At 47.1% G+C, this 23,716-nt stretch overlaps 1 protein-coding gene across 1 annotated transcript in view; it reads right to left on the minus strand.

Moving 5' to 3' along the window:
- Positions 1-274: 274 nt before the first annotated feature.
- Positions 275-23,716, minus strand: part of CYB5R2 (cytochrome b5 reductase 2) — a 27,141-nt gene continuing 3,699 nt past the window's right edge. Inside the window, 9 exon segments of the mRNA XM_028500902.2 lie at positions 275-6,257; positions 7,158-7,257; positions 8,365-8,450; positions 9,171-9,254; positions 9,874-10,003; positions 10,278-10,384; positions 12,914-12,991; positions 12,994-13,384; positions 17,072-17,126. Coding sequence (XP_028356703.2) covers positions 6,085-6,257; positions 7,158-7,257; positions 8,365-8,450; positions 9,171-9,254; positions 9,874-10,003; positions 10,278-10,384; positions 12,914-12,991; positions 12,994-13,384; positions 17,072-17,126 — 1,204 coding nt within the window. The 3' untranslated portion in view covers positions 275-6,084.

A 23,716-nucleotide genomic window follows, 5' to 3' on the forward strand; every position in this document is an offset into this window, starting at 1 on the left:
CTGGTGGGGCAGTGGTTGAGAGTCCGCCTGCCGATGCGGGGGACCCAGGTTCGTGCCCCGGTCCGGGAAGATCCCACATGCCGCGGAGCGGCTGGGCCCATGAGCCATGGCTGCTGAGCCTGCGCGTCCGGAGCCTGTGCTCTGCAACGGGAGAGGCCACAACAGTGAGAGGCCCGCGTACCACAAAAAAAAAAAAAAAGACTGGAACCTACCAGAAAGGATCTTCTACAGCCAAAGACATAAAGAAGGAACCACAACAAAACAGGTAGGAAGGGTGGGCTTGCAACATAATCAACTCCCATTTACACCCCACCACCCCTGCCGGGGTGGGCAACCCGCAAACTAGAGAATAATTATAGTACAGAGATTCTCCCACAGGAGCAAGAGCTCTGAGCCCATCAGGCTACCAAGCCCGGGGGTCCAGCACTGGGAAGATGAGCCCCACCAGAACAATTGTTTTTGAAGGCCAGTGGGGCTTAATTGCAGGAGCCCCATAGGACCGGGGGAAACGGACTCCACTCAAAGGGCACATGCCAAATCTCACATGCACAGGGACACACAGCAAAAGTAATTTGATAAGAGCTTGGGCCAGACCTACCTGCTGGTCTAGAAGGGTCTCCTAGGCGGAAGGGGGTGGGGGCGGTTCACCCTGGGGACAGAGACACTGGTGGCAGCCATACTGGGGAGCATTCAGGAGAGTGAACATGGTTGATGGCAGCTGACATCTTGGCTCATTAGCTCCAAGACAGGCCCCGCCCAACAGCCTAAGGGTGACAATGCCTGGAATGCCTCACCTAACTAGATGGGGACACAGCCTCGCCCATCAGCAGACAGGCTGCCTACAGACTAAAGAGCCCACAGCTGCCTCTGGGCTCACTACTGCTAGACACAGTCCTGCCCACCAGAGGGCCAAGACCCAGCCCCACTCACCAGTGGACAGGCACTGGCCCCTCCTACCAGAAAGCCTGCACAAACCTCTAGACCAGCCTCAACCACCAGGCGGCAGACACCTGAAGCAAGAAAACTGGTTCCCCAACACAGGCCAGACCCTACCCTGGGACCAGCTGGGCCCTGGCCACTAGCAGACCAATGCAACCTTCAGGACACACAGGACCCCGTATTCAACTGTGTCAGGAAGGAACTGGCACCCCTTCCACAAATGAGCTCTGGGGTCCCTGGGTGCTGCAGCTAGACCCCAGAAAACAGCTCTGCCTGCCAGGATCTGGCACTAACCCCAGAATCTGGCTTCACCTGCCAGTCGGTGGGCAGCAGCCCCAGGTTCTTTGGGACTCTGACTCCACCCACCAGTGAGCCACCGCTAGCCCCACAGGCCCCTAGGGTTTCACAACCAACCAGACTAGGGCTCAACCAAGCCTCCCAGACTGCCTACAGGGTCAGTCTGTCACAACAGAAGGACCCACACAGCTCTCTTAAGGGGAACCCTAGAGCATATGGCTTGGGTGACAAGAGGGATGTGCACTGCTGGGACGCATAGGATGCCTCCTACAGAGGGCCACTTCTCCAAGGTCGAGAAACATAACTAACTTACCACATACATAAAAATACAAATAGCAACACAGACAAAATGAGGCAGTAGAGGAAATCACCACTGCTGAACAGAAAAAAGGAAAAAGAATGAAAAGAAATGAGGATAGTTTAAGAGACCTCTGGGACAACATCAAGTGCACTAATATTTGCATTATAGGGGTCCTAAAAGGAGAAGAGAGAAAGGGTTTGAGAAAATATTTGAAGAGATAATAGCTGAAAATCTCCCTAACCAGGGAAAGGAAACAGTCACCCAAGTCCAGGAAGTGCAGAGTCCCATACAGTATTAACCCAAAGAGAAACACACCAAGACACAAAGCAAAATGACAAAAATTAAAGCTAAAGAGAGAATACTAAAAGCAGCAAGGGAAAAGCAACAAGTAACAATATGAAGGAACGCCCATAAAACTATCAGCTAATTTTCAGCAAAAACTCTGCAGGTCAGAAGGGAGTGGCAAGATATATTTAAAGTGTTGAAAGGGAAAAACACAAGAATACTCTGCCCACCAAGGCTCTCATTCAGATTTGAAGGAGAAATCAAAAACTTTATAGACAAGCAAAAGCTAAAAGAATTCAGCACCACCAAACTAGCTTTACAACAAATGTTAAAGGAACTTCTCTAGGGAAAAAAGAAAAGGCCACTACAGGAAACATGAAAATTATGTAATGAAACAGCTCACCGGTAAAGGCAAATATACAGTAAAGGTAGGAAATCAGTCACACACAAAGCTAGCAGGGAGGTTAAGAAACAAAAGTGGTAAAACCATCTATATCCACAATAAGCAAGGGATAAACAAAACAATTAGATGTAAAATACGATATCAAAAAGTAATTGTGAGGGTGGGGAGAGTACAATTGCAGCGTATTTAAAATGCATTTGAAAGTAAGAGATCAGCAACTTAAAACACTTATGTATACATATAGACTGCTATACAAAAACCTCAAGGTAACTGCAAACCAAAAATCTAATAGAAATACAAAACAGAAAAAGGAATCCAAACATAACACTAAAGATAGTCATCAAGTCACAAGAGAGCAAAAGAAGGGGAAAAAAGACCTATATAAATAAGTCCAAAACAATTAACAAAATGGCAATAAGAACATATTGATAATTACCTTAAATGTAAATAGATTAAATGCTCCAACCAAAAGACACAGAGTGACTGAATGGACACAAAAACAAGATCCACACATTTGCTGCCTACAAGAGGCTCATTTCAGGTCTAGAGACACATACAGGCTGGCTGAAAGGGAGTGGAGGGAAAAAGGTATTCCATGCAAATGGAAATCAAAAGAAGCCTGGAATAGCAGTATTTAGATCAGCCAAAATAGACTTTACAGACTGTTAAAAGAGACAAGGACACTACGTAATGATCAAGAGATCAATCCAAGAAGCAGATATAACAATAAGTATATATGCACCCAACATAGGAGCACCTCAATATATAAAGCAAATGCTAACAAACATAAAAGGAGAAATTGATAGTAATAATAGTGGACTTCAACACCCCACTTACATCAATGGACAGGTCATCCAGACAGAAAATCAATAAGGAAACACAGGCCTTAAATAAAAAATTAGACCAAATGAACTTAATTTATGTTTATAGAGCATTCCACCCGAAAGCAGCAGAATACACATTCTTTTCAAATGCACACGGAACATTCTCCAGGATAGATCACATGCTGGGCCAAAAAACAAGTCTCAGTAAATCTAAGAAAATTAAAATCATATCAAGCATCTTTTCCAACCACAAGGCTATGAGACTAGAAATCAACTACAAGGAATAAAAGAACTAGAAAACAAACACATGGAGGTTGTTACTAAACAACCAATGGATCAATGAAGAAATCAGAATACCTGGAGACAAATGAAAATGAAAACACAACATTCCAAAACCTGTGGGATGCAGCAAAAGCAGTGCTAAGAGGGAAGTTTATAGTGATACAAGCTTACCTCAGGAAACAAGAAAAATCTCAGATAAACAACCTAACATTACACCTAAAGCAATCAGAGAAAGAAGAAACAAAATCCAAAGTTAGTAGAAGGAAAGAAATCATAAAGATCAGAGCAGAAATAAATGAAATAGAGACAAAGAAAACAATAGCAAAGATCAATGAAGTTAAAAGCTTGTTCTTTGAGAAGATAAAATTGATAAACCTTTAGCCAGACTCATCAAGAAAAAAAGGGAGAGGACTCAAATCCATAAAATTAGATATGAAAAAGGAGAAGTTACAACTGACACCACAGAAATACAAAGGATCATAAGAGATTACTCCAAGCAATTATGTGCCAATAAAATGGACAAGCTAGAAGAAATGGACAAAGTCTTAGAGAGGTACAATTCTCCCAAGACTGAACCAGGAAGAAATAGAAAAAATGAACAGGCCGATTACCAGTACCAAAATAGAATCAGTAATTTTTAAACTCCCAAGAAAATGAAAGTCCAGGACCAGATGGCTTCACAGGTGAATTCTATCAAACATTTAGAGAAGAGATAACACCTATCCTTCTGAAAGTATTCTCCAAGAAACTGGAGAAAAAGGAACACTTCTGAACTCATTCTATGAGGCCACCATCACCCTGATACAAAAACCAGACCAAAATATCACAAAAAAAATTACAAACCAATATTGCTGATGAACATAGATGCAAAAATCCTCAACAAAATACTAGCAGACCTACTCCAACAATACATTAAAAGGATTGTATACCATAATCAAGGGGATTTATCTGAGGGCTGCAAGGATTTTTCAATATCCACAAATCAATCATTGTGATACACCACATTCACAAATTGAAGAATAGCCATTTGTCCAGAGAAGACATACAAAAGGCCAACAGGCCCATGAAAAGATGCTCGACATCACTAATTATTAGAGAAATGCAAACCAAAACTACAATGAGGTACCACCTCACACTAGTCAGAATGGCCATCATCAAAAAATCTACAAATAATAAATGCTGGAGAGGGTGTAGAGAAAAGGGAACCCTCCTACACTGTTGCTCGGAATGTAAATTGCTGCAGCCACTATGGAGAAGTGTATGGAGGTTCCTCAAAAAACTAAAAATAGGGTTGCCACGTGTTCCCGCAATCCCACTCCTGGTCATATATTGGAGAAAACTCTAATTCAAAAGGATACGTGCACCCCAGTGTTCATAGCACTATTTACACAAGGCAAACATGGAAGCAATCTAAATGCCCATCAACAGATGAATGGAATATTACTCAACCATAAAAAATGATGAAATAATGCCATTTGCAGCAACATACTAAATGAAGTAAGAGAAAGAAAAATATATGATATCACTTATATGTGCATTCTAGAAAAATGATATAAATGAACTTATTCACAAAACAGAAATAGACTCACAGACATAGAAAGCAAACTTAGGGTTACAAAAGGGGAAAGGGAGGGAAGAGATAAATTTGGAATCTGGGATTAACAGATACACACCGCTATATATAAAATAGCAAAGATCTACTGTATAGCATAGGGAGCTATATGTGATATCCTGTAAAAACCTATAATGGAAAAGAATGACAAAGAATATATATATATACACACACAACTGAATCACTTTGCTGTACACCTGAAACATTATAAATTAAATCAACTATACTTCAAGAGCAGAAGTAATAAAAAAAATCAAGAGCATAAGTGGTTTCATCCAGTCACAGATAACAAAGCAACAGCATGTCATCCTGACCACAAACAACAGATGGTGATAGTGAACACTTATACCCTTTGCAATAAATATGATGGATTTAAGGAATAGCCTCAGGAACCTAATTTTGTTTGCAAGTTCAGAAGCTTCTGTACTAACCACACCTACCTGATCACACCAGAATTGGGCCTGGCATTTAGAGGATCCTTAACAAAGAAGCACCCCTTACCTCCATTTGTGGTGTAAAGCACAGGGAGTCCAGGATTCTTGGAGCCCACCTTGACTATTGCCCTGATGTGTATTTTTAACACCATTTCCATTTCAAGTTCTCCTACAAGAGAAGAAAGAGTGCACATGGAGGGTGCCTGAGCCCTCTGATAGGTGTGACCTTAAAAACAACACTCTAGAAAGAGGGGTTGAAGAGAAATTGGGAGTTGACACGACCCCCCTTGGATTCTCCTGGAGTTCTGCCCCAGCATTTTTGACCATTGTGACCCCCCAGGGACACAAGATGCCAGTTCACATGTGGGGCAGGCCAAGGCCTTCTACCTGTCTAGCAGGTCCCCCACAGAGCCACACTCAATGGCTATCTGCTTTGCACTGAATTTTATTTCACTAAACTATGGAAAAAGATGCTGAAATGGAATTCCTTCAAGCCTCTTCAAGCAAGGAGGTCTCAGAAGCTACTTTATCTTCAGTCTCTTGAGCCTTTTTCTTAGCCCCACACCAAAAGAGAGGAAGGAGCGCCAGCGTATGCAAGGATGCATTACGAGGGACTTTTTGAACACTTCCCAGTATAACATGGTGAAGCTGAGCTCACTGTGAAACATGAACGGGACCAGGCAAATTTGCTAAGAGCAAGGGAGGCATTAGTAGGTGAAAATCATGTCCTTGGTGAAACCCAGTTTCTCCAAGTTAGGGCGCGCGGCTCTCTGGATCTGGGGTGGTGGGCCACATACCAGGATGAACGAGAACCTCCCAGGAGGAGGGAGATGCTCCTTGATCGTGTCCTCAGTAATGAAGCCTGAGCTGTACTTCCAGCCTGAGATTAAGCAGAAAAAAGCTGTTGCGGGGACCAGGTTGCATCCCTGACCCCAGGCCCCCTGCCCGCCCACCCGCCCTCCCTCAAGCCAGGGAGAGGGACACAAGGCTACTCGCCAAGGCTTAGATATCTGCACTACTGCTCTCCGCAGAAAGCTGGGAGTAGAGGACATGGGGGGCCCAGGGAGCCCTTTTCAGTAGTTACCCCAGACCCCAGGCTCACTGCTAGGGCTCTGAGTCCCTGGCTGGTGTCTGCCTGCTGTAAGCACCGGCACGGGTGAACGCCACCGTGAGACAGATGCACCCAGGTGCGACATGAATCGAGGCTGTGAGCAGGAGCTGTGCCGGGCAAAGGGCGCTGTGGTTGTTTGGGGACTGGCTCATTTGGGTGGCGCCCTCTGCTGGGCAGTGAGCTGTATGACGAGGCAGGCACAGCTAAGCGCTGGGTGGGAGAGGCAGCCTGCCAGCGTGAGGGCTCTGTGGGGTGCGGCATGCGCGGTGGCGGCCGGGGCTGGCTGGGGCTCAGTTTATGAGGACTGCTGTCCTAGGTGAGGTGCAGGGTGCGGGGTGAAAGGGTCAGTGGCCGTACGGGAGGCAGTGTAAGTGATGGCTCTGTGGGATGCCGTGTGGAGTGGGTGTTCAGGGTGGCCCGGGGCCTCAGGGTCCCCCCTGACGTTCAGAGTAGTGCGTGGAGTGCCGCTGAGATATCGGACACCTACCCTCTACTGCCCTTACAAGCAGGTCATCACAAATCCTCTCTCCCTCAAATTCCTGCATTTCCCAAGCAGAGACATAGTCCAAGGCCTCAGCCACCCAGCCCAGAACCAGCCAACCCAGGGACTGGCCCCTGACTGGGTCAAGGGTTGGAGCTGACCCACGGTGGGGACAACGGGGACCATACCAACAGGAGGCCTGTCCAGGGTGTACCACAGGTTGAACTGCTTTGGGTGAGTTCTGGCAACTTCTTCAAGCTCCTTTCTCACCAAGATCTCCTCCTCTGTCTAGAAAAGAAGCAACATGAGCCTCACCCCTTCAGGGCGTCCTGCTTGTTCCCCCAGACTCAGCACACAGGTCAGCACGTTCCTGCCCCGGCCACCCCACTCTAGCTTGAGTCCTCCCTCAGACTCTGGGCCAAAGAGTTCTGCTGAGGCTCCGACACAACAAACGCCCTCTTGTGGAGGGAGGCATTGGGTGACTGCCCTCCAGCTGGAAGGCTGTGTCTGAACGCTGGGGGTCCCAGCCCAGCTCCTGCATCCACTCTGAGTGCCAGGCAAGGCAAACCAGACTGGCCCAGGATCTCCTGCAGGGAATGCGAGGGGCTAAGGCAGTGACATATGACACGATATATATAACCTACGGCACTGGAGAGCTACAGCAGAGGAAGAGAGAGGCTGTAGCCTCCGTTGGGGAAAGTGCACAAAGCCAAAAGATCTGTTGCAGGCTCAGAGATGCTGCACACAAGACCCGGACCGTAAAACTCGTCACGATCCTTGTCCCAACAATTCCACTTCTGGGATTCTGTTTAACAAAATAATCTAAGCCTAGGTACAATTATTCATCACTGTATCAATTATAACTGTGAAAACTGAAAACAACCTGAATGGAGGAGAAGATTTAGTAATGATGGTGTGACTTGATATAGACTGATGAAAATATAAAGAGTTTTAATGAGAAGAAAATGCCTGTGTGGTAATGTTGAGTAAAAAAACTAAAAATGAAAAACAATATATATATAGCATGTATAGAGCAAACAAAAAAAGAAGTAAATTATTTATATGCTTCTGTATTTTCTGAAATTTCCACTACGGGCAAGGCATCTATGAGTTTACATTGGGAAAAGCATAGACTTATATATTAAAGAAAGAAGGAAAGCTTAGTGCTTATGGTTGTTTGGGGAGACAGAGTAAAAAAACAAAAACAAATGGAAAAACAGGCCTGGACTCAGCTTCTATGGCTGCCAGCAGCCCTATTTGAGCCCAGTGAGCCCTCCCATAGCTGCAGGCGCCTGAGCACGACTGTGGTGAGTGGGGAGGAAAAGAATGCAGAGGCCAGCTCAGCAAACAGTGGAACACTCCTTCCTCGCTCAAGGCTGACTCAGCAGAACTGGCCTGGTTGGCATGGACGAGGAACATCCTGGTCTTGTCACTGGGCTTCTTGGTGATGCGGCAGATGAGCTGCAGCATGGGCGTAACCCCTGGAACACAGCTGGCAGGCGCGCCGGGGTTCCCTCCCCCTCTGATGCCCACAGTCCCTGGTCTGCAGCAGCTTCACAAGCTTCCTTGGCCACAATTACTTTTCTCACTTCTGTCCCCAGAACTCAAAGTGCAGAACCACCCTTCATTTTGGTTTTCCCTTCTAATGCAACAATCCATCAAAAGCACTTCTCACTTTCACATGGCAGCACTGGCTTTGAAACGACTGCGTTTCGTGTCTAGCTCCCTAACTGTCTGACTAAGGTGAGTCAGGCACCTGTCTGAGCTCTTCAGTGTCCTCATTTGTAAAACAGATTTAATGACAAGTAAATGTGATAGTTTTTAAAATGCCTGTTATGGTGCCTGGCACGTTGCAGTTCTCCGTACACGTTTGTTCTCATCTTTCAGGCATTCATTTTCAAGGGATGGGGAGCATCAGGCTTGAACAGGGTCCAGGAGCCCTTGGGGGCCTGTGTGGGCCTGCCCAGCCTGGCCCCCAGCCTCACCTTAGAGGCTCCAGGGGCTCGTGGGGCAGCCACCATGTTGGTTAAGGGGAGCAGGGCGTCCAGGGTCAGTGTCAAGACCTGTCATTGACCCTGCATCCCCATCTCAAAGAGCCAGAGAAGCAATCTCTCACATCACCCCTTTTAGGACCAAATGACTCCGAAGTCAGAAAGGTCTCAGGGCTCACCCTGTGGATGAAACCCCCAGTAGCCTCTTACCTGTGCCGCCAGCAATCATTCCCAGGTGATGGGCCAGTTTATTTTCAAGCTCACTCGTTTAGTATGGTTTGAACGCAAACTTTCCTGAAAACACAGAGGATACTTCTGATGTCTACAGCTCTTGACTGAGAGCCCGCAAAACATCACTGAGTTCCTTGGGCCTCCCAGGAAGCAAGTCCACCTAAGGGATTGGCTATGCCATTTTAAACCAGAGGAGCAAGCCAGGGTGGCCTCCTTAGCCAGCCCTGGTCCACTAGGGCCCAAAGTGGGAGTAGGGCCTGGGCATCCTTGGGGGGATTAACAGCACCTTTTCTTCTGAGGAAGGAGGAAGGCAGGCTGAAGTTAACATGGAGTGTCACACAGCACTCTCACCCACAGCAGCGAATGAGTAAGTGATAAGTGTGTGAGCAAACGGATGAGTGTGCATTCCATCCATCCATCCACCCATCCTCCAGTTTTCAGCAACAGCAAGTGCCTTTCGTGCATCAGGCATTGTGCTGGAGATACAGTGATGAGGAACCACCAAATCACTCCCTTACCTTCATGAAGCTTATAATCTCATAAAGTGGGTGTGTGAATGAATGTATGAAGACTTCAAGGACAAGTCCATGTGACTCAAATCTGAGGAGCTTTCTAGAACAATGGAACAACCACACGCATCTTCTTCCTCCTAGCTGGAGGCCCATTGTGAACCCTCCAGTACCTGACCCATGATAGAACAGGAGGCCGGATGACCCTTGAAAAAGGATGGTGTCCCCAGTTTTCATGTTCTCCAAGTACTGAGTCATCTTCCCCCCTTCTAGATGATTAGGGTGTACATTTTTGAAGTAGATCTGAAAAATAAGGCAGCATGGTTTTCACACCTTCAGCCCCGAGGCCACAGCCACACACAACTCAAGAATACACTTGCTACCAGAAACCATGAGAAGCAAATCCTCTGCACTCATGGTTGCTCTAAGCAACACCTGAAGACTTCACTAGGTCAACAGCTTCACTGTTAAATGACACCGCTGGGAAGCCCTGTCCAGGGCATGTGCCCCTTCTCCGCCCACCACCCTGAACAAGCTTGTGATGGTGAGGCAGCTGGACATGGCGGGCATCATTTACCTTGATAATAAAGTCCACAAAGCCTAGATCATCATCACTGGACACAGGCGTGTAAGCCCTGACCACCAAAACACCATCAATTTTGGTCAAGAGATTAACATAGTTACCTACAGAAAAGGCACCAAATGTTAAGACTGAGCAGGGCCAGCCTAAACAGGACCAAGCATTTCTCTAAAGGACTGAGCTTTGGTGGCAGAGGGGGTGCCTAGCGTGACAGGGTGCATGGGAGGAGGGCCAAGCAGGGATGGAGCCCAAGTCCAGGACGCCTAGATCCTAGGCCTGCCCTTATCACTCCATGTGCAACCCTGGACAAGTCACTTCACCCCATGTACCTGCCCTGACTCCATCACAGTGTAGCTGTGAGCTTCACACACAGGAAACCTACTGTCGGTGCATGCTTACTGTGCCAAAGTGCTCTGTGGAGCAGGAAGAGCTAATTAAAGTTGCAGGCTGAGTATTAAAAATTACAGAAAAGTGTTTCCTTTTTAAAGCAAAATATCTTGCCTTCATAAAGTCATTTCTTCCTAAACTGTATGTATCACTGGGGTCTATGAATGAATCACAGCTCCCTCATCTGTATCCTGTTCCCTGGCATGGAGCAGGCCTGGGCTCACAGGTATGCAGGGCTCCAGGATTTAGACATCCACGGACCATGAGTTCCAGCAGGAGCACTGTCTCTCCCTGGCCCATGGCTCTGCTGAAGGGCAGCAGTGAAGCTTTGAACCATGTAATTCTGTCCCCCCAGGGTAGACATGAACAGACCAGGGTGGCCAGAGACCTATGGATCATGACTACATGATCCAGTGTCACATGATGGGCTAGGCCACTCAGATTTCTGTTGCATCCAACATGGGAGACTTCGGTGACTAAGGCAATTAGTGGTGAGGGCAGAAGCTGCAATCAAGAGATGCCAAGAGACAAAGGCAAGAGGAAGTTCTGAGCCAGAGTATCTGAGAGCATAGAAGCTGTGTGTGCACAGGACAGAGAGAGAGCATATGCAGAAAGAAGCAGAGACCCAGGGAGAAGGAGGAGGAGAAGGGTAGGAGGAAGGGAAGGAGGAAAAGGAGGAGGGGGCACTGCATGGGCAAAAACCAGTCTTGAGGGGCCCTGAAGCCTGAGGTGCAAACGCTCTGGGTTAAGAAAGGACAGGCTTAAGATGGATAAACAACAAGGTCCTACTGTATGGCACAGGGAACTATATTGAATATCCTGTGATAAACCATAGTGGAAAAGAATATGAAAAAGAATATATATATGTATAACTGTGTCACTTTGCTGTACAGCATAAATTAACATTGTAAATCAACTGTACTTCCATAAAATTAAAAAAAAGAAAGGACAGGCTCAATGACTCTGGCTATGCCCTGGCTGGGAACCAGGGATACCCAGGAATAAACACCTGTGGCAGCTTCCTGCTGAGAACTCATCTGATACTGGAAACCTTAGAAAGACTTTCAGATGCAGCCAACCTGGGCCTGGCCTGGCAGCAACCTCAGAGAAAACGGGGCTGCCCGGCTGGTCCCGCAGACTGCATCTCTAACCAGCTTCATTTCAGCAGAGCTGGCAAGCATGAGAACCCTCCGAGCCTTCATAGCAGACTCTCCCAGAAGCCTCTAAACTACCTTGTGCACTAACTGTGCACTGCCCACACCAGGGCTGAGGAGAGAGTGGGTCATGACAGTTTCTAAGAAATTCTATTTCTCAGAGGTTTTATTCTTCAGCCTTCTTGCCAATAGGGCTGGTCTCACAAGCCAGGCAGAGGGCTGGAAGGCAGGCTGACACCCAGCTCTCACGGAGGAAGAGGGAGAGAGGAAGCAGCAAGGAGGCTCAGGAGCCACGCTGGCTGCCTAGTGGGTAATTTCATCACCTGAAGAGGTGACGTCAAGCTTTTGTCCCATGCACCCAGGACGAGTAGGCTATGGATGAGGATCTCCACCAGGAAGGCAAGCAGCACCAGCAGCACAAAGTTTCAGGCTGTGGGCCTAGCAGAGCGCTAAGACTGACTCAGCCATCTGGTGGTCGTACAGATTAGAACTGGGATAACTCGGAACTCTAGGACTGCTGGGGCTCATATCCACAACGGGTCCCTCCTTTCGTGCATGAGTCTGAGGCCCCTGCTGAGAATCCACGTACTGGAGGGGAAGGGCACCAACCCCCTCCTGCCTCTCCAAACCTTCTGGGCCTTTCTCTTGACAGTAGGGGAACATCAATTCCTCCCATCTGTCCTAAGTGCACAGCAGTTTACAGTTTCTGAATTTTCACATCCATCAGTCACTTAATTCTCACAACAATGCAAGTAGCAGACAGGCCTGGGAAGCCCCATTTCATAGACAGAGTCTCAGAGAGGTTGAGGGACTTGCTTAAGATTGTCCAGCAAGGAGCTGGCAAAGGGATCTTAGACCTTCTGACTCTAGACTCAGTTCTTTTCCATGCTCATTAAGATATCGCTTTTGTGTCAGCCCCAGTGGAACGATGAGAAAGGGAATGGACTAGCCCTAAGCCTATCTCCCTACCTCTTTGAGCTTATGTGGCTCAGGAAAGGTAGCAGGGCAACCTCTACACCTGAGCCGAGTTTCTGATAGGAGCAGAGTGCCTGCAAGGCCCAGGTCCTGGTGATGACGCCAAACTCCACTCACCTACAGGAAGCCCCAAGGCATGGTCCCGCGAGGGCAGTCCAAAGCACAACCTCCGATTGTTGTAGCTGATTTGCTAATAAGACAGAAAACAGAGGTGGGCTCTGTCAGCTTTCTGGAAGCTTTGCTGGGCAGCTCAGATGCCTGGGAAAGGAGCCGCCAGCACACATACGCAGGCAGTGGCGGTGGGAGGCAAACTAGAGGCCTGGAATGCCCATCCCAGTGCCCTGGCCTCCCCAGCCAACACTCCCCAGCGCTTTGTCTTCCTCTCACATCACCCCCCACCCCAACACTGCCCCTGACAGCAGAGGGGGAGGGCTGGCCCATCCCCTCTTTCTCCGTCAGGGGCAGCAGGAACTTGGCTTCAGGGTGCTGTAAGGCGATAGGACGTCTCTTCTTTACGTTCTTGTTCCTCAGGGCCAACAGGAGCACAGTGATCCCAATAACAGTGATGGCGAGGAGCAGGGACGTGTCCTACCAGACACAATGTGAGCAGGGCACCTCAGGTCCTGCCTGCCCTGGGCAAGACAGCTCTCAGGCACAGCGGCACCCGCTCCACACCAGAGGCATGTATGAAGCCGGACTGTGCCCAGAAGAAACTAGGCAGAGCTAAAGGTATTAAACTAGAAGGCAGGCTCAGCCTACAGTGGACCTGGAGGCTGGGAGGGGCCAACTACAGATCAGACAAGGCGGGATGCTATAAACTCCCAGTCCGATGGCTCAGGAGTGCTAATGTCACCGGGCCTTTCCTGCCCATCTGCCTCTATCCTGGCTACAGCCAAGGGTGCAAGCCCTGGCAGTCCCGTCCTTGAGGTGGAAGGGGTGAGGATGCTGCTTCTAGTACACAATTTGGAATGAAGGCCCCAACCCCCAGGGACAGAGCTAGGGAGGGAGGATTAGCTGCTGAGCTAAGAGGGATGGGGCTTGCCTCCTCCACTCCCCTCTTCCAGGTCTGGCTAGGGCAGGGGTAGGGCTGGGGTGAGTACCTCTGTTGCCAGAGCTGCTCCAGGTCTTTGCTCAAAACCCACCAACGCCCACCGTTAGTAGGAGTGAACATAAATTTTTAACTTGAAGGGTTCAGAGAAAAGAAAAGGAAGCTATACATACACACACACACACACACACACACACACACACACACACACACACACAAAAACAAACAGATGGAACCAGCTGGGACCAATAGGGCAATGAATCTGACCTCCAACAGACCGAGTCTCATCTTACTACATTAGCATATTAAATGACGCACCTATTGGTGGCCAGGACTTGACATTAAGGACCAAAAAAGGAGAAAAAGAGGGTGGTACCCCAGTCCCTCAGAAAAAGCCCTGCCCCTTCCCGGTAGGCTACTGCATATGCCTCCACATAGTAAGCCTCACTCCTCCTCCCGTTGTCTTTACTCTTTAAAGTTAAACCCCTCTTACCAGCTGGGTGAGAATTCGATCTGTGAACTTAGTTCCCACTTCTCCATTCTTTGGCCACTGAATAAAGACTGTGCTGGGTCAATCTCAGCTTGGGTTTTGTTATTCGCCTACTTGAACCCAAACAGGAAAAAAACCCTCCCTCACCAAGGCAGAGAGCCTCCACTGGGCTAGGGCTGGAGCAGGGTCCATACGACTTAATTCGGTAACAAATTTTGGCATCCAATGGGGGGCCCATTCCGTCTGGTAACTCAGGGCTTACTCGCCAACAAGGCAAGTTAAATAACTGGGTGGTTTGCCCCAATTCTGGATCCCTGAGCCAGTGAAGGCTACTAAATTAAGCCTGAGATCAAAAAGCAGCCAAGAATCAAGCGGGGTGCTCCCCAGGTTAAGACCCCCCCCACACCCGGGCACGTCTCCAAGGATACTTGCTACAGATTGGTGTAGTGTCCAGGTGATGCCCAACACAGGGGGCGCTGACCCCACTTCGGTCGACAAGGCCAATGGTGCTTGTAGGGGTTGGCTAATTAAGGGAAAGGATCCTGGCCACCTGGCTGGAGCCAGACCTCTGCCGAGAAGACGGGACTGGACGGTTGGTTGTCTAAATTGAGCCAATGCTCTGATAACGGGGGAGGCAAGATTGGACAATTGGTTGCCTGAATGGACTGGACGGGAAGCCCTCCAGGCCACCACATGGTAAGAACATCTTTGTTTTGTGTGTGCAACGTAAGCCCTAGTCTCTGTTCTTGATAAGGGTGAAACTTCAATCTCTGTTCTATGTGGTCTTGTTTGCTCTGATGTTCTTGGAAATACTTGCCACAACTGTGGGCATGGGTCTAGCACTTAAAGGCCACTAGGGCGCTCTCCACTGGAAGACTCCTGTGAAAGGATAAGTCGGTCACGGACCAGGGTAGATGAGCACTGGGTACCCTGCCGGCTGGAAGCAAATGTCCATGTAAGTTGGCACACTGTAAAACACTCACAGCCCTGACCCCTGCAGCACTCCTGACTCCAGGATATAGTCAAAAATCCAAGAGCACATCTTCTGTATTGGTTTGTCTTGCCCTAACTTGCCATCCTGGGGCAGGGTATATGGCTCTGTTGGGTAGGTCTCTCCCCATTACCCTCAATCACAGATCCCTAGGGATCCTTCCTCTGAGACACAAACCCTTTAAAAATCTTATTTTTGCCAGATTTCCGGAAAACCACCGTCTGGCCAGAGATGGAAGAAGAGGACACCCAAATCATCCAAAGTCCTTGGGTCCTTGTAGCTGAGAGTATAGAGAAGTGGACACATTCCAAATGGGCATTCGGCCTCCCTGCCTGATTGCCTGTAACCAAGCAGGGTCAAGCCCTTTTAGAACAAGCCTCCTTGACTGCCAGAGAGGCTCTCCGAGCAATTTATCTGATTAGAGAACGCTTATTTCCCATTCCTCCTTTACCCTATCTCTGAGGACTGCTCGCTGAAAGCACTCACCTACATTGGGTATCTCCTACAGTCCCAGAGTAGGCCTGGAAATGTCTACTTGCTAACTTAGAGGCGACTTTATAACTAGGGCCCTCTTAGATAGCATCTCCCCTTCCAGCCCCTGTGAAGATTGGTTCAGATTTCAGTTAGAGTGCCTAGACAACTTGGTGTGGGCCAGATCCTGTGGGATCTGTGTTGCTACCAACCCTAGGAAGAGGCCACTGGGACGTTGGAAACAGACCAGAAATAAGGACTCCCCACTCTGGGTAACCAAGCCTCTGTCCTGGTGAAATTGCTGCTAAGGTGCATTCTCCATAACGGGAAATTCTTCGAGTACTGCCCACTACCAAAGAGACAGCTTATTTTCTTTTGCAACACCATGTAGCCCCAGTATAAACTGGCAGATGGAGAAAGTTGGCCAACTAATGGCTCGCTAAGTTATAATACTATTTTTCAATTGGATCTCTATTGCCAGCATTAAAAAAAATGAGATGAGATCCCCATGTACAATGTTTCATGGCACTTAGCCAAAACAAGGTCCTCCATAAAAAATGCAAGGCTGGTTCAAATCTCATTCTCTCTCAGTTTTCCTCTCTCGGGAACTAGTCCGATGCACGCCCACAGAGTTCAGTACCAGAACTCTGAATCAATAAGCTATTCCCCCTTTGGGAGGTCCCCAATGGAGAAGGGGGCGCTGACCACCATGTATGTACCTCTCTCTTTCTCAGATCTATACAACTAGAAGGATCGATCCCAGGGTTTATGGGAAGACCCCCGAGGGAGTCCTTAATTATTCTGGGGAATATTCCACTCTCATTTCCCCAGTTGGGTGGATGTCCAAACCCTCCTAAAATATCTTAGTCTCTGGGGAAGAAAAGGCACTGATTATAACTAATGCAAGGGAGAAGTGGATAAGACCAATCAAAATTATGCAGGGCACACTGTATAACAGCTTGGAGCCCCAGCCATTCCCGAGACGGACCCTGGGTGGGATCATCAAGAGGAAAACAGTTGGCAGAACTTCACACATTTCAGGTATTTGATTCTTAAGGGCTTAGTCAGTGGGAAAGAAACCCATAAATTGAAGTAGGGTACAGGGAGTCATCCAGGGACCAGAGGAAAATCCCTCAGCCTTCCTTGAGTGCCTAAGGGAGTGTCTCCAAGAGTACACAAATATAATCTGAAGCCACTGGAAGGGCAGTCCACTCTAAAGTCCCAGAGCGCCCCAGACATTGTGAGAAAATTACAAAAGTTGGGGAGAGGGCCCACCATGCCCACTTCCCGGGTGGTGGAATCAGCACTTCGGGTGTTCAACAACCGGGATCTGGAGGCGAACGCAAAGGAAGATAAAAGAGCAGAATGAACTGCCAGTATTCTGGCCTTAGCAATTCAGGGTCAATCGACCTCCCAGGAATGATGGCCCCCCAAGGGACCCTGTGACATTGATGAGTCGCCCTGCATTTCGAAGACCATGCCCACAGTGAAGAGAAGGGCTTAAACCAATCAGTGTGCAAACTGCATGGAGGAGGGTCATTGGAAGGGAGAATGCCCCAAATGTCTCGGAAGGAAACTAGGTGGACCATTGTGTCCTGGCCCAACCTCACCGGTTGCACACATAAAAGAAGAAAACTGAAGGGGCCTAGGTGCTCCTCAGAGCACCCTGGAAATTACCCCTGAGGAGCCTCAGCTGACCCTGACCATAGGGGGTAAAAAGGTTGACTTTTTAGTTGACACAGGGGCCACCTCTTGGTCTTGAACACTCGACAAGGCAAAATGATCAAAGATAAATGTAAGATCATGGGAGTGGAAGGGAAACCACAGGAGTGCAATTTTATAGAGCCCCTTGAGTGCGCTTTGGAAGGAAAAATGTTATCTCACTCTTTCTTATATATCCCGGAATGCCCAATTCCTCTAATAGAGACTTGCTATATAAATTGAGAGCTACAATTTATCTCAGAGACAAAAACCTTACCACTGAAATACCCAAGACCACCTTCCATTCTGTAGCCCTAGCGCTACCGCCCACTGCCAATAATAATGGCCCAATTAACCTTGAGGGGATTAACCGCTCAGTATGGGCCCAGGACAGAGCCCATACTGTTGGCAGAGCCAGGAGGGCACCACCAGTCATAGTCAAACTGTGACCCAACTACAATCACCCAAGTAAAAAGCAATACCCCTTAAACCAAAGAAGCCCTAGTGGGCATTAAGCCTATAATAGACAGCTACTCAAACAAGGGCTTCTTAGATCCTGTCAGTCCCCTTGCAACACTCCTATTCTTCCGGTAAAAAAAAACCAAATGGGAAATACCGGCTAGTTCAGGACCTCCAAGCAGTAAAATGAAGCTACGGAGGAAATTCACTCCTGGTGCCCAACCTGTACACATTACTCTCTACCCCAAACCCTGAGAGGATCTGGTATTCAGTGTTAGACTTAAAAGATGCCTTCTTTTGTGTGTCCTTAGCCCCAGAATCTCAATAGATTTTTGTATTTGAATGGCAGGATCCCTACAGCTCTAGAAAACAATCTGTGCTGGAAGGTTCTGCCGCAGGGATTTAAAAACTGCCCCACCCGTTTCGTAAAGGTTTTAGCTAAAGATCTTAGTGATCTTGAGTTAGAACAGCGAACTATACTTCAATATGTGGATGACATTCTAATCGCCAGCCCCACCAAAGAGCTTTCTGACCATAACACAGTTAGCACCTTATATCATCTGGCTGAGAGAGGATATAAAGTTTCAAAGCAAAAAGCCCAGATCTTCCTCCAGCGGGTAGAATACTTAGGATTTATAATAGAAAAGGGGCACATGTTGTAGCAAAAATAGAAATGAGATTTTTCTGATAAACAAGGAAAATAAGCAACAATGAACAGGCTGGGCAAACAGCATATACAAACAAACACTTGTAGCTAGACTTGTCCTTCACAAAGCTAAACAAAGCTAATTACTCTCTGGTTCCATATGAATTGTACCCTGCACCTGGCATTTACCCTCTGCATTCTCTTGTAGCAAATCACCCCTTGTAGCTGTTTACATTTCAGAAAGAAGGTCGCAGGCCGATAACCCAGAGATGAATGGACCCAATTACCAGGCTGCCTGACAGCAGCAGTGACTGTTTTAAAATATTGCAAGAAGAATGCAAGACCTTCACCACTTTGTTCCTTATCACTTATCCTGGACTGCAAGTTCCACCTATAAGACCCCCTGCAATTCCCCAAGTCGGGGGGCACAGTTCTTGAGGTGCTAGACTACTGTCTTCCCTTCTTCCTGGCAGAAAAATAAAGCCATGTCTCTCTTCCTCCAAAATCTCTGCCTCCATATTTCTGTTCGGCATCGGTGCACAGGAAAAAGCTGAAATTTCGGCAACAGACGGGGCACTATCTAAGGAGAAGAAGGAATTGGCTTGCCAGATGGCACCCTCTAGTATGAAAAGACAGCTCTGGGGGTTCCTAGGCATGGCCAGGTTCTGCTGTATATGGATCGCCATCTTTGGCTTAGGTGCTAAGTCCTTGTATGAACAATTAAAGGGGAGGACCCTGACCCTTTTGAGTGGACCCCCAATTGTGACCGGGCATTCCTGGAACTGAAAAACCACCTCATAAGAGCCCCCGCATTAGCCTTACCCAACCTGAGCTGTCCCCTCCATCTATATATACATGAGAGAGGAGAAACTGCCCTGGGGGTGTTTACACAAAAACTGGGACCTCTGACTCAGGCTGTAACCTGTTTTTCTAAACAATTGGACCAAAGCCCTAAAGGATGGCCCCCATGCTTACAGGCTGTAGCTGCTGCTGCTCAGCTTCTCAAAGGAGCTTAACAACTTAACAGCCCCTGACTGTCTAGACCAGCGGTCCCCAACCTTTTTGGCACCAGGGATGGGTTGCATGGAAGACAATTTTTCCACAGACCGGGGGGTGGGGGGCGGATGGTTTCAGGATGATTCAAGTGCATTACATTTATTGTGCGCTTTATTTCTATTATTATTACATTGTAATATATAATGAAATAATTATACAACTCACCATAACGCAGAATCAGTGGGAACCCTGAGCCTCTTTTCCTGCAACTAGATGGTCCCATCTGGGGTGATGGGAGACAGTGACATCCACAGCGTGTTGCTTATGTCCAGTCTACTCGGTAATCTCGTTTTGGTTGCCGTCACTGCAAAAAACCCTGCTTCACAAAGATAGGATGTTGGAAATGCAAGCAGGCTTTTCAGTGCTTTTGTGGCAACCTCAGAATATTCCACCTTGACTTTAATCCAGAATGTATGGAGATTTGAAGTGGTCTCAAACATACTTTTAAGGCCACCATCATTTGCAATCTCAAGCAGTTGATCCTCTTCTAGCACGGACAAAGTCAATTCACCTGGCTTATTCACAAATGGGTCATGGATCCATTCCTTTCCAATTCGGGGGTCTTTTGTGATTGGGAAGTAATGCTCAAACTCCTTTGAAAACTGAGATAGGTGATCATGCACCAGCTGGGAGAAAGAAGGCCCTGGCTTAGTCTCTTTCAAAATCTCTGTTACTGTTTGAAACATGTCAAAAATCCCAATGTTCACTCGTCACCCCCATAATTCCAGTTTGACTTTGAATGCAGCCACTTTATCTGCCAACTTGAACACGGTTGTCATTCTCCCCTAAAATGACAGATTGAGTTTGCTGAGCAGGTTGAATGTGTCACACAAGTAAGCAAGTTTTATGACCCATTCTGTGGCAAAGAAATGTGCTGCCAGTGGTGACTGTTTTTCTAAAAGAAATCTCTGGAGCGGCTCTCTTAACTCAAAAACTCTGGCCAGTGATCTACTTTTAGAAAGCCATGTCACTTTTGTGTATAAGAGAAGATGTGTGTGCTCTGCGTCCATCTCCTCACAGAGCTGTGCAATCAGACGTGAGTTAAGGGTATGTACTTTAATGTGGGTGATAATTTTAATCACATCCTGCAAAACGTTGTTAAATTCAGGTGACATTTTTCGGCTAGTCAGCATTTCTCTATGGATGACACAGTATGTAGACTTACATTCAGAAGTGACTACTTTGACCCGAGTAGTGAAACCAGAAAGCCGTCCAGTCATGGCAGCTGCTCCATCCGTGCATATACTGACACAAAATGACCAATTCAGTTTTCCTGATATGTAATCATTCAAAGACTTGAATAATTCTGCAGCTGTGGTGTTGGCGGGAAACAAAAGTGCACACAGCATATCCTCACGCACATCCTCCTGAAAAATATATCTCACAAAAACAAGCATTGTTGCCTTGCTGTCAACATCGGTAGATTTGTCAACCTGGATTACGTACACGGTGACTCATTAATCCTCTCTAACAATTGTGCCTCAATATCCTCTGCTATTTCATCAATTCATCTAGTTATGGTGCTAGCGAAAGAGGAACACGTGCCACCATTTGAACTGCAGCCTCTCCTGAAAGTTCACAACAAATGTCCTTAGCAGCAGGCAGGATCAACTCTTCACCAATAGTAAAGGGCTTCTTAGCTTTAGCAATGCGGTTAGCCACTAAGAATGATGATCTCAGTGCAGACACATTTGATGAAGTGGTAGCCTTCAATAATTGCTTCTGTTCTTTGTGTTCACATTTTTTTCTTTTGAAAAACTCCAAAGGCTGTCTTTTCATGCAGGGTGCTTGGTCTCCATGTGGTGAAGCAGTTTTGGAGGTTTCATGGCTTCGTTGGATGGCCAGTCGCCACATATTATACAAAGCCGTCTTGGAGAATGTGAATCACCTGTTGCAATGAACCCATAATTTAAGTAGAACTCTTGGTATTTTCTTTTAAATGCAGCTGTCTTTTTGTTGGCAGTCTTAGAGTCTTCTGCTATCTCATTATTGGGTCTTTCCCCCTTTTCAAAGAAGCTTTCCAGTGACATTTGTTTTTTACTCATTTTGGCTACTGTTAGCTTGTGGGCTTACCAAAACTGTGACTGAGACAAGTGCACAGTGCGGGAAAGAGGCGCAGGCAGAAGTGGTAAATAAAATAATGGGCAGGCCATGTGCAGACTAAATTAAGTGTCAGATGCTGACTTAAAGCCTGCCACCAGATGCAGCTTAATTGTCACTTGCCACTCACTGATAGGGTTTTGATATGAGTCTGCAAGCAAATAATTTATTATGGTCTCTGTGCAGTCAAACCTCTCTGCTAATTATAATCTGCATTTGCAGCCGCTCCCCAGCACTAGCATCACCACCTCAGCTCCACCTCAGATCAACAGGCATTAGATTCTGGTAAGGAGCGTGCAACCTAAATCCCCTGCATGCGCAGTTCACAGTAGGGTTTGCGTACCTTTGAGAATCTAATGCCACTGCTGATCTGACAGGAGGCGGGACTCAGGCGGTAATGCGAGCGATGGGGAGCGGCTGTAAATACAGATGAAGCTTTGCTCGCGCACCTGTTGCTCACCTCCTGCTGTGTGGCCCGATTCCGGTCCATGGCCTGGGGGTTGGGGACCCCTGATCTAGACCTCCCACTGCCTCCAAGCCCTCATTAAGGAAAGTGGGGGCAGGTATCCCCTAGTTCTGAGGCAGGGGATAGATGGGCCCCAGGCTGAGCAGCTGAAATTTGTCTCCTGAGGACAGATACTTCAAGATAAAGACAATGGCAGGAGCAGAGAGGAGCTAAGCTCTGCTTGGGTAAAAAGATAAGAAGGTTACATACTTCTCATTCTTGAGGTCAAGAAGACCTCCCAAACTACACATGAGCAGAAATGATCCTCAGGGGTCAGGGAAGGGAAAGGATGCTAACCCATAATATGTCCTGCCAACCTCCCAGAAACCCTCACACTGGAATCCCTCTTGGCTAAAAGATGTGAGCACGCATGGGGGAGAGCCTGAGTCAGATCAGATATGGGAAGGAAGCAAGATGACTGGCCAGAGGAAAACAAAGACCCGTAAAACTGACGCTATATAAGCAATTTAAGACACCCCCAAAGCGTGACTCTCTCTCTGAACACACCCGTGTGTCCTTTTCACATGTACTCTGCTTCTAATAAATGCTTTACCCACTTCACTACCTTCCGTCTCTCTGCTAAATTCTTTTTTTTTAATTTATTTATTTTTTAATGTTTATTTATTTTCTTATTAGTCATCCATTTTATACACATCAGTATATACATGTCAGTCCCAATCTCCCAATTCATCACACCACAACCCCCACCCCCCCCGCCGCTTCCCCCGCTTGGTGTCCACATGTTTCTTCTCTACTTCTGTGTCCTTCTGTGTCTCAATTTCTGCTCTGCAAACCAGTTCATCTGTACCATTTTCTAGGTTCCACATATATGCGTTAATATACGATATTTGTTTTTCTCTTTCTTACTTCACTCTGTATGACAGTCTCTAGATGCATCTACGTCTCTACAAATGACCCAATTTCATTCCTTTTTATGACTCAGTAATATTCCATTGTATATATGTACCACACCTTCTTTATCCATTCGTCTGTCAGCGGGCATTTAGGTTGCTTCCATGACCTGGCTATTGTAAATAGTGCTGCAATGAACATTGGGGTGCATGTGTCTTTTTGAATTATGGTTTTCTCTGGGTATATGCCCAGTAGTGGGATTGCTGGATCATATGGTAATTCTATTTTTAGTTTTTTAAGGAACCTCCATACTGTTTTCCATAGTGGCTGTATCAATTTACATTCCCACCAACAGTGCAAGAGGGTTCCCTTTTCTCCACACCCTCTCCAGCATTTGTTGTTTGTAGATTTTCTGATGATGCCCATTCTAACTGGTGTGAGGTGATACCTCATTGTAGTTTTGATTTGCATTTCTCTAATAATGAGTGATGTTGAGCAGCTTTTCATGTGCCTCTTGGCCATCTGTATGTCTTCTTTGCAGAAATGTCTATTTAGGTCTTCTGCCCATTTCTGATTGGGTTGTTTGTTTTTTAAATATTGA

Source organism: Physeter macrocephalus, chromosome 16, assembly GCF_002837175.3.
Source record: "Physeter macrocephalus isolate SW-GA chromosome 16, ASM283717v5, whole genome shotgun sequence".
In the NCBI taxonomy this organism is placed as follows: domain Eukaryota; kingdom Metazoa; phylum Chordata; class Mammalia; order Artiodactyla; family Physeteridae; genus Physeter; species Physeter macrocephalus.